General features: G+C 38.6%; 1 protein-coding gene across 1 annotated transcript in view; it reads left to right on the top strand.

Moving 5' to 3' along the window:
- The window catches only part of CAMK2D (calcium/calmodulin-dependent protein kinase II delta), a gene marked incomplete at its 5' end in the record, with an annotated part of 49,169 nt that overhangs the window by 3,500 nt on the left and 34,308 nt on the right, over positions 1-11,361 (top strand). Inside the window, 5 exons of the mRNA XM_010291295.1 lie at positions 3,694-3,777; positions 4,568-4,662; positions 6,046-6,168; positions 7,214-7,297; positions 8,019-8,061. Of these exons, the coding sequence (XP_010289597.1) occupies positions 3,694-3,777; positions 4,568-4,662; positions 6,046-6,168; positions 7,214-7,297; positions 8,019-8,061 (429 nt within the window). The remainder of the gene's footprint in view (positions 1-3,693; positions 3,778-4,567; positions 4,663-6,045; positions 6,169-7,213; positions 7,298-8,018; positions 8,062-11,361) is intronic.

The following is an 11,361-nucleotide window of genomic DNA, read 5'->3' as shown; positions in this document are numbered from 1 at the left end:
CAGCAGGAAACCAGCTAAGAGCTGTGTGTCTTTGGACACAACAGGGGGATAGTTTCCTGGTTTGCGTGTTCGTAAAACAAACCTGTTCCTTGCCTGTTTGTAGAAAACGTTAGAGGATTTACTTCAAACACCCCACCCTGCTAGCAGGTGTGTAATGTACTGGGAGAGCAGCAGGCAGGTGACGCGTTGCCCCTCGCTAAGTCAGCGGAAGGACTGCAGTTAACTCTGGTAGCTAGATTTAGTCCTAGTTGCATCTCAAATTAAGCCCAGCCCTGCAACTAGGACTAAAATATGCACCACTTAAGTCATTTCAGTAGCTTCACTGAATTAGTTTGCTAGTCGCGTTAAATTTAGGTTGCGTACAGTTAGTCTTTTGGATCCAGCTGTGCGGGAGGAGAAGGCTACTGCCCTGTACTTACTCTCAGCTACTTGCTCTCGCCCCTTGGCTGCCACCTTCGCCGTATCTTCTCACCGCACTGCTCATCTGAATGTTTATTCTTGAGTCAAAGGGAGGTATGTTAGCAAAGATCTACAACCTAGGCTGTTCAAACTGACACGGTTTATTCTGCCATTTTATTTTGGAATGCTTGCATGAGTGGTGCTGAGAGGCCGTAAGTCTAGCGGGAGGGTGATGAAATAGTGGGGCCAGCAGGAGTAGGGAAGTGATTGTGCCCCTGTACTCGGCACTGCTGAGGCCTCACCTTGAATCCCCTGTTCAGTTTTGGGCCCCTCACTACAAGAAGGATGCTGAGGTGCTGGAGCGTGTCCAGAGAAGGGCAACGGAGCTGGTGAGGGGTCTGGAGCACAAGTCTTCTGAGGAGCGGCTGAGGGAACTGGGGTTGTTTAGTCTGGAGAAGAGGAGGCTGAGGGGAGCCCTCATCGCTCTCTACAACTACCTGAAAGGGGGTTGTGGCGAGGTGGGAGTTTGTCTCTTCTCCCAAGTAACTAGCGATAGGACGAGAGGAAATGGCCTCAAGTTGCGCCAGGGGAGGTTTAGATTGGATATTAGGAAAAATGTCTTTACTGAGAGAGGGGTCAAGCATTGGAACAGGCTGCCCAGGGAGGTGGTGGAGTCACCGTCACTGGAAGCGTTCAAAAACACATGTAGACGTGGCACTTGGGGACATGGTTTAGTGGGCATGGTGGTGTTGCGTTGACGGTTGGACTTGATGATCTTTAAGGTCTTTTCCAACCTTAATGATTCTGTGAGAGCACTGGGAAGATCTTAGAGCAGTAATCTCTTCTGCTGTGTGCTTAAGAAGCATCTCTCTGCATTAATTTAAGTCTATATGGTGGGATTATAGTTAACCTTCAACCCAGACTCAAGAGACGTGCTCACCAGTTATCAAGTATGTACGTAATCTTTGCATAAGAGGGGTTTGGGACTGTAAGCTATTGAGGCTGAGTAATATGCCATCTCATGTACCCATGCACCGCACTGCAAAGCACAGCATTTCTCTTGGGCCTCTGGATACTTAAATGATACGATGATAGGAGTACAAAGTCATGCAGCCTTTTCTAGGCGCTGTACAGTCACAAACAGTTTCCAGCTTTGCGAGTTGTTTTAGCTGAAGTGATGACTACTGTTAGCAACAGTTTCCTGAAAAGTACACGCTCATATTGGGATCCCTCTGACCAGTTATAGAATTACCTGATAAAATAACAGTTAAGAATTTCAGTACGTTTTTTCTTTTTCACTGAAATCATGACTGTGTGCTTTTCTGTGTTTGCTGTTTTAAACAACTTCGCAATATGTACTAAAACTATACCAGTTATTTCTGTTTAGACCTATTCTGTATCTTCATCAGGAGGTGGAGTTAGCGGAGTACTATAGTTACTTTTGCTTTAAAGTTTATCTTCAAGTGATGCATAGTAATGTTTATGGAGCTATAGTAAGTTTGAAAGTTGAGACAACTTTACTTCCCCTTTAAAATGAACAAAAATACTAATGTAGAGCACTACAACCAAGAAGGGATATGAAACATCGCTCTATTTAAAGCTACTTAGAACATATATTTTTCAGCTTCTCAAAGGAGCTTAAGATGTGTTTCCTGTATGATAGTACTCTCTAACAATTCATAGCTCTCATGTCAGGAGACTGCAAAAAACAAGCTTATTTTTCATGAAAATATTTTAACTATGTTCTCAGCAGAATATACAGAATGTGATCCTTCATTTCCTCCTCTCACCCTAAAATGATTGCCAGCCGCAGGGCAAAGGCTTCCTTTTTCTGTAGCTGTCCAGTTTTTACATTTATCACTCTCTCTCATATGTTCTGTGGAATCCAGTGTGGTATTTCAGAAATAACATACGGTCCTTCATGGAAGCCACCAAATTCTCATCTTTCCAGAATTGCCAAGCATTTATTTTAGGCAAAGATGCTTGAAAGAACAGACATACTAACTGAAATGGTACAGAATGTTATTGGCTGTTAAGTTTTTATCAGTTGCGGTGTCCTGAAAAAGTCTACATTTACACCTACGTTTTGCATTTCTCCTAAGAGAAGGCAGCACTGCTAGTAATGAATAAAGAATGAAGAACATGGAAATTTGAAAGGCTGGATTACTTCAGAGGTGCTTTTTGTGAACTTTTGTAAGGAGGCTTCCAGAAGCGGAATGACGTTGCAGAAACGTGTTTTGCAGTGGAAAGTTCCTGTTAGAAGTAGCTGTGTGAAATAGGAACAGCAAAGGCTGTAAGAAGACTGACCCCGAAGCCGGTGGCCTTCATACTGAGCAGTAGGCAGTGGTGCTCTTGTGAACGCGCATCCTGAACGTCTCTGCACATTTACTTTGCCGCCGTCTGACACTGGCTGAATTGAGTTCCCACTTCTGTGTGAAGAAATTTGAACAGTGTTTTTACTTTCTTTTTTCCTTCCGAATCAGAGATCTCGCCATACGTAAGCTTTGCTTACATCTCTTTAAATGCTCCTTGCAAGTTACGATGCTGTAGCTTAGCTGCCCCTCTGTTTTGTTAATTAGTTCCCCATAAACGCCAGTGGAACTACTCTGTGGGTGATAACAGACTTTACAGCTGACAATTGATGGACTCCCTGAAATCCCATGCAAATCATGTTTACAGTCTTAATTTGTATAGTTTGGGGCTATTTTAAAATAGTCTGAATTAGACTAATGATTAAAAAAAACAACCCAGTAACAGTCTTTGGCATGCGTGGTGTGCATTTTCTGTCTTTCACTTAGTATCTCCAAGGGGATCACTTGGATAATGTTTCCCACACTCTTCCTACTCTAACTTTTTTCACCTTGTACCTGAGCCAAATGTCTTTGCACCTTCCTACTGGATGTCTCGCTACAGCTTACAGTAATGCAGAAGTCACGAAAGAAATTTCGTCAGCTATCTCGTAATCTTTCTGGAAACCTTCCCCTGTTGCGCTGTCACCAGATCCCTGACACCGCTGTTAAATCTGGAGTGCTAGTGTAGATGGATAACTGGCCGGCTTTTTGCCGTCCTCTCAACTCTACCGGACGTGGTAGCAGAAAGGGATGTGCCAAGGCTGCCTAAGTGTTCCCATTGTTGTTAATTCGAGGTGATTCGCCATAAAAAGTTCAAAATGAAGTGGTTAGTGGTCGATGGCTTGGGAAATAATGTCCTGTGTCTTGTGGGCTGAGGTTAGAATCACTTGATTCTTGTAGAGCACGTACAGCTTTTGAGAATACTTGCCTTGCCTTTTGACAGGCTTTGCTGGTACTCCAGGATACCTTTCTCCAGAGGTGTTACGAAAAGATCCTTATGGAAAACCTGTGGATATGTGGGCATGTGGTAAGAAATTATTCTGAAAAACGATGTTCAGTCTACCGTAAAGTATTTTGAGGGAGAGAGATGACATCCAGAATACATTACATTCTGCATCAGATCATATGTAGTAGAAGTCAGTATTAATTTTCAGAAAAGGTCATAGGATTTTTTGTTACTCTACTGGCTTCATTATCACTATTATTATTACAACTGCTGCTACTAATCATTATTAGTGAAGGTGTGTTACCATGGCATTCTTGGCCATGTCTACACAACACACTTTCACAAAGTATGAAAAGACATTATTTTACTTCTACCCACACTTATTTGGTTGTATTTATGTAAGCACTTTTCTTTAGTCAGAGTGAATCATCTCTGTAAGACTAGCAGATGGATGTTTTAATTTCCTATTGACCATCTACTTACACAGATAAATTGAGTTGCCTAACTTTTGTTTGCATGAGATAAGTTAAAACACAATCTTACAGACACCAGTACAAGCCATGATAAAACCAGAGGTAAAAAATGTGTTTTCCTAGAACATCCATGATGACTGCAATTTTTTTCGCCAGCTAGCTAGACATTTTCAGTGTACCTGATCTGATGTTGTGTCAGATATTCATTACTGCCCGCACTCTGCATAGGGGTTTATCTTGTGAACCCTACATTTACTATCTTCTCCAGTATGAACAGGCAGTGTTTGGGATAGCTGGGATAATACTGCTGAGCCATTTGTTTTGCATGGTTGTCAGGTGTAAAATGAATTTCTGCGGTTTGTTTCTTGAAATTACTTACTACTGGGAATTTTCTACAGGTGTCATTCTGTATATCCTCCTGGTGGGATATCCTCCTTTCTGGGATGAAGACCAGCACAGGCTTTACCAGCAGATCAAGGCTGGTGCTTATGATGTACGTGCTATACTATGTCTATTCAATTATTTATAATTGTACCTCTAAATAGGAGTTTTCTAGAGTGAAAAGTGGAATTAGAATTATTTCTTAGGGTTGTTTTTTTTATTGGTTATCTTTTTGATCCACTCAATATAGTAAATGTCACTTTAGTAACATGAACCTTATTAGGACAGGAACATCCTATGCTAATTTAAATCTAATTTCCCTGCAGCTCCAAGCTTTCATTGTCTGGTCCGTGTATAAGTTATGCAAGCTCATGTTGTCCTGACAAACCTGTTGAGACCTCTGTGAACTCCCAAGGGCCTGTGCTTTTCCTTGTGGTTTATCACTTCAACCAATCAGTTACTGTAAATTGTTTTTAAGAAGTCTTAAGCTTCCTAAATATACACCGTGATACTGTTGTATTGCCCACTTTTGGAAGAACAAGCTGCTAATAAGGCTTTTCAAAAGGAATTGGTTGCATTAGCTGTGTGTGTTCCAACAAAAAGCATTATGAGTGTTGGTGAGTAAGAACAGAAGATTTGGCGACATGATGAATTTTGCAACATCATTCCTGTATATTATATTAAACAGACAGAAGGCTGTTGGGCCTCAAATTTAAGTAATTTGTGAATGATGAAGAGGAAAAGACAGAACCTTACCATTTTTAAGCTCTTATTTGAATCCAGTCCTGGAGGGCGATGACTGAAAAGGGAGTTGTTATGCTATGGCCTTTTAGTGAAAGTAAACTTACGGTCCGTCAAGTCGTCTTCCTAGTGAGTAAGTCATCCTACAGTAATGAATATTTTTAATAGTGGAAAACAAAAAATCCTCAAGTTAAGGTCAGTTCACAAAAGCAGTTGAAGACATGGGGTTTTTTCCTTCCATTTGCATTTGAACGGGCGCTTTGAGTGCAGGTATAAATATTTTGCTGAACAGGGAGGTGTTAAATTCATAACTACTTAGATTTATATACCACAACTTTATACTTAGATTTATATACCAGAATTTATATAATACAGTTAGCGTTAAGATTTACATTGAAAGAAAGCAAACAAGAAGTTTGACTAATAATGCTTAATATTTTTGTCTTCATTAAAAGAGAAACTAGGACTGTGTTAAGTGCTGACCATGTGCCTGTCAGTTGAATGGGATTTGTTGTTCTCTCTGCCATTGTTATTTTATGCTATGAATTTCAGTTTGCATTGTGTTATTGTAAATATATAAATGCTGTGCATTTGAACCAAATAAAAGTCAAAATAATAACAGAGAAAAACATTATTTATAAAACTGGCTAATTCAAACTTTTCAAATATACAGAAATAGTATCAGTAAAAATCCTTAGGTAAAATTGTGTAGAGATTGTAGAAGATGATGTACACACATATATTTTTTCTTAAGTTTCCCTCACCAGAATGGGATACAGTGACTCCTGAAGCAAAAGACCTTATCAATAAAATGCTTACCATCAACCCAGCAAAACGTATCACAGCATCAGAAGCACTAAAGCATCCATGGATCTGTGTAAGTAATTTCCACTGATTTAACGGACTAATTTGGTAGACAGATCAGCTCGTGCTTTACTTCTGCATATAGTGAAGGTGTTCAGAGGATAATTTTTGTCCTGCTCATGCAGCTGTGTAATGAGGGGAGTGTAAAATTGCAATTGTACAGGTACAGTCAATAGTGTCGTATATTGAGGTCTCAGCCTGGGATAAGATTTTTGCAGAAACCAACTCCTTTGCCGTGACTTTGTGGTGCAGAAGTTCCAAAATTAGAGCGTTATTTTAAATTATCAGAGAGAAAAAAAATGTACAAGAAAGTAATCTTCAGTTAGATAATGCTTTACATCTTCATTTCCCTAGAACCATTGTGATAAGCGTGAAATGTGAAGGCAGGAATTTAAGGGACTTTTTTTAAGAGTCAGTTTGCAGGTAGCAGAGGCTGCCTATCTGTTACCGGATCCAGGACTATTTTCCAATTCTCGGTACGTTCCACACTCTGACTTTGCAGGTAGTCTGGGCTGATACCTGGAAAGTCACAGCGAGACATATAGCTGGTTCCCAACTCTTTCTTCATTCTAGTAGGCTGCATTATCTTGCCTTGAAAATTGTGATGCAAATTATGTTGAGTTACAGGGAAGATGCAGGTACCACGGAATTTTCTCTGAAATACCTCCTCCTGCTGTACCTCACCTCATATCACCAATGCTAAAGAAAACTTTCCTTCGTGTTTTAGAACATATTTTTCAAAATCATAATTAGGTATGCTACTTGGATTATGTTTATGTTGTGTAACCAAAGTTCTAAGATTTTGTGTATTTCTTAGTCCCTGTTTCTTTCAAGAGGGCTTTACATATGGGAAAGGCTGTGTAAAATGAGACCTTGGTTTTGTTGACTTGGCAGCTTCCAAAATATGTAGAAAACTGCATAAAGGGGTAGTCGGACAGGGTGGAAATTAAAGGCCTGAGTTTTGGACCATGTGGGTTGTAGTATGTATGTTGACGAATAAATAAAATGTTAGGTGTCCGTCTGGGCGCGTTAAAATGATTCTTTCCTTCTTCCCGTAGCAACGTTCTACAGTTGCTTCTATGATGCACAGACAAGAGACTGTAGATTGCTTGAAGAAATTCAATGCAAGAAGAAAACTAAAGGTAAGAATGAAAACTTCTGCAAGGATGAGTAGCTAATTTTGGAAAGATTAAGTATGTTGGCTTTTGTTCCACGTGTAAAACAAATGGTCCCTACCTAAGCAGATTTTTCTTGAATATTATGCTGAAAAGGATTATTAGATAGATGATCAGCTTTTGAGCATGAGGATCTTAAACTTTTCACAAAAGTGAACGGAACATAGCATAATTTGGTTGGATTAAAAATAACAACAATTACCTGCATTTATACACATTAACAATATTTCATTGCAGGAAAATCCTTGAGGTTATTCTTTTAGATTATTCTTTGTTTTCTCCTGACCAGACAGGATAACTTTGCAGATGTGAACTTTTCTAATTAGCACATTACAAATAAACTAAAAAAGAAGTAATCACATTTGTAAAGTCTGTTTCATATTCAGCTATGTATTTTGCTGACAGTTACCGTGCCTGTGAGTACTTGTGGCTTGTGCATTATGTATTCACAATCAGTAAATATTTGAGATTATCAGTATTGCTGATAGGTGTGTAATTAAAATTAAATTACAGTTTATGCACTCATGGCATCACATATGATAGATAATACACAGACAATCCATTCTTTCAGGATTAATTTAGTAATTGATGTAACTTACATGTGTGTTTTCCTTTTTGTTGTGTCATATTGACATTCAGAATTTCACACAAGTTTGATGCTAATTCGAAAAAATGTATGTGTACACAGGGGGCCATTTTGACAACTATGCTGGCTACCAGAAATTTCTCAGGTATGTTCATTGAGCTCCAGATTAATGTGGATTTTATTTTTTGATGTCTGTGACGACTAAGATCTAATTAGGATTTGTTAGTATAGAAAGATCTTTGTTGTTCAGAAACATCTAATCATGGTGTATTTTAAGGAATTTCCTTTGCAGAAGCAAACGAGAGAATTTAAACTATGGGGGCCAAATAGAATCTCTTGTAGATGACAGTCTAATTTTTTAGTAGAGTGTAAGTTCCTCCTTTGGTGGGGGAAAATCAAAAATAATGCATATAACTCCACATGTACAAGTATCACCAAACAACATTTAAAAACTTATTTTTATATACCTGAAATCTCATTCCAGGCTTCTGCTGCATCTTGTATTGAGGGGGGGGCGGGAAAAAGGCACATTCATTCTTTATTGCTTTGCTAAGGAGTAAGAAACATGGTAAAATGAGTCCTCCTTTTCCTTCTCTTCTAATGCCTAGCTTGATGTAACAAGAGATGTTTCCTTTTTATGAAATAATTTCATAGTGATATCCCTGGAGATTTAGATCTTTATACTACACAAATAGCAAAAGCTAAAGTAAGTTTGCTGTTAGTAGTGTTAGAATTGTCCTCGGTAGCAGTATTGCCAAAACTTTGATGCTATGCTGAATTTTTCATTTTACCATTTGAGATTTCAAGTGACTAGTGAAAAAGAAGGCCAAATTTAAAAATGAGTGATTGTACATATCCTCCTCCTCTGCAATGTAACTATTGGAGCGTAATGCAAATTAATGTACGGACAAAAACATGCTTTGGGCATGCTTTGAATAATAATAAGCACTGAATCATCCAAAATAAATTACATAATCGTGAATGCAAGAATAACTTGTGCAGTTTGCATAGTACTTGAAACACAATTTCGTTCTTAGTTAGGTTCCTGTATTTAATATGTGCCGATAAGACAGAAGGCTACATTTATGTAAATTACATCGGGTTAATGCTTAACATTAACTGCATATTGTTGTAAAATTACATCTTCTGAAATATCTTGGCTGCATATCTTGTAAAAATGAGCTATTACTAAATATCAAACAAATACATCATTTCTTATCACTTCTCATAACTGTCACTGTCTGTATATGTAAGGGTTAATTTCAACTTTCATGAACCAAAGAAAAGATGAAGTAATATTAAAATAGCATTTCGGCATGAAAAGCAAACGAGGTTTTTGGCTTTGTTTTGGATTTTTTTCACCTGTCATCTCTGTTTTACACCATAATGATCCATATTTTTCCTTGATGACATTTTTTTTTTCAAGTTGTTTATTCATTGTATTTCATTGCAAAGCATGCTTTTGAAGGTCATTAGTCCATAACGATGTGGTTGTAAAAGTGTTTTATTTTCCTTTTTCTTTCTTCCTTTTATGTGGAATGTATATTTCTTGTGAGGTAAGACCCTCAGCACGTGAAAGGAACATCTTTTTTCTCTTCTAAATCAAAATTGCTGTTTGTCCTAAACCACTTTAATTTCTACATGTTGTCACAACACCATTTCTTTTCAGTCTGCTTTCTGGCCTGTTAGCGCTGCCGTAGGTTTTATTTATAGCTACTGCTTCTAGTTGCAAGAAACCTTTCATTGTGGGCTTAATTTAGAACACGCTAATTGCTTTGCTACTGCAAATTCTTTAACTGTTTGATTTGTATGCAGTATCTGTGCTTAAAGAAAGATGCATTAAAATATTATTAAAAATATGTTCCAAGCCAAAACCAACAAAGGCAGTTGAGTGTGGAATATGTCCTATAACATAAAATACTGCATAATAATCCATACTAGGCACATTTTGAAGGACACGCTGGCAATGCCATAAACACAATACTCGTCGTTACTGCTTTTGGTGCCCTCATTTCACTGGCTTTCATTTAATTGTTTACATATAACATGTAATACTTATTAGGCATTAAAAGAACTCAGGAATGTTATGGACAAATTCAGCAAAAGGACCTAGTTTGTGATGAACAGCAGCCTGTAAGAATTCATTACGTTTTCCCATGGTTTTATAAGGGCTAACAGTATAAAGCAGGCTTCGAAAGCAATGAACTTCTGGGTTTTTTTGTCTTAGGTTTTAGAAACAGCTCCTCCCTTTCGCTTTCCCTGAATGAATTTCGGAAGTTAATGGAGCGCCCACAATATTTGCGGTGGCGTAAAATCTAAGGCCATGTTTCATCAAGGCCCCTAAGCACACATTGCAACAGGATGATTGCACATCATCTTAAAAATACATGTAAAATAATTTCTTCCCGATATTAACGTACATGTTTCTGTACGTAAAAACATGCAGTGGTCCTGTTACGTAATGCAGGTGGATCTCTTCTTGTTCATTTTTGTTGTAAATCATGAACCTTGTGAGAGTTCGAATGGTAGCGTTGGCTGAGGTCCATGATGAATAAACTGCGTTTGGAGGGCTGATACATTAGTGAAATTACAAACATAAACCTGGCTTCCCTTTCCTTTTTTTTTTCATGTAAAGAACACAATAAAGGACATCAGTTATTTCTGTACAGTTTCCAAGGTGGTCTTACGTTTTCTCTTAAGAAAGAACAGAACCAGAGCTGAATGAGCGCTTAATGCAGGTGTAGCCAGAGAATAAGCCACAAAGACAAAAATCAACTTCAAGTTTAGACCGCATACTCAGTAACTCCAATATCCTCAGCTCGTTTGAGCAACCTCAGGCTTGCAAGGTCCAATTGTTTGGGGTTTTTTTGCATTAAAGAGAAAGATGCCAGTAATGATGGGAGCTCCACGTCAGGACCGTCTCCCTTTGGTTGTGCCAGGTGAAGGTGAAGCCTTTCTAAAAGGCTTCCTACTTCTAAGCAAAACAGCGTATATAGAACAACGCTTTCTTACAACCTAAGCAGTGATACATTCTCTGATAGGAAGATTGGGTCATAAACAACAATAAAAACAAAAAAACGCCAGGCTTGCTTTGTAATTTATTACTCTTCAGGTCTTTGGCAGTGAGTCGTGAAGCTTGTGCGCTTTAGTGACTAGTTCAGTTGAATTACTGTATGTATGAACATACATATGTATTATATATATGAATACTGAATTCAGTTGTATTTAGTGAATATTCAGTTGAATAGCTCACCCGTCACGTGGTGACGTTTGTCAGTGCCAGGTCCTTGTTTGCACGTTAGCCCTCCAAATTCAGTAATCTGGGGTGATTTGGCCCCGTTCTCGGAGGCAGTGTGAAGCGGTGGAACTGCAAGCCTAACACAGGGGTAACGTCCTGGCAAGCCGAATTTCCCCCAGCAGTTCTCACCGCTGCGAAGGAGTTTGG

Source organism: Phaethon lepturus, unplaced genomic scaffold (genome assembly GCF_000687285.1).
Source record: "Phaethon lepturus isolate BGI_N335 unplaced genomic scaffold, ASM68728v1 scaffold14707, whole genome shotgun sequence".
Taxonomy (NCBI): Eukaryota; Metazoa; Chordata; class Aves; order Phaethontiformes; family Phaethontidae; genus Phaethon; species Phaethon lepturus.
The sequence above is the reverse complement of the archived record's forward strand: the minus strand, read 5'-3'. Positions and strand labels throughout refer to the sequence as shown.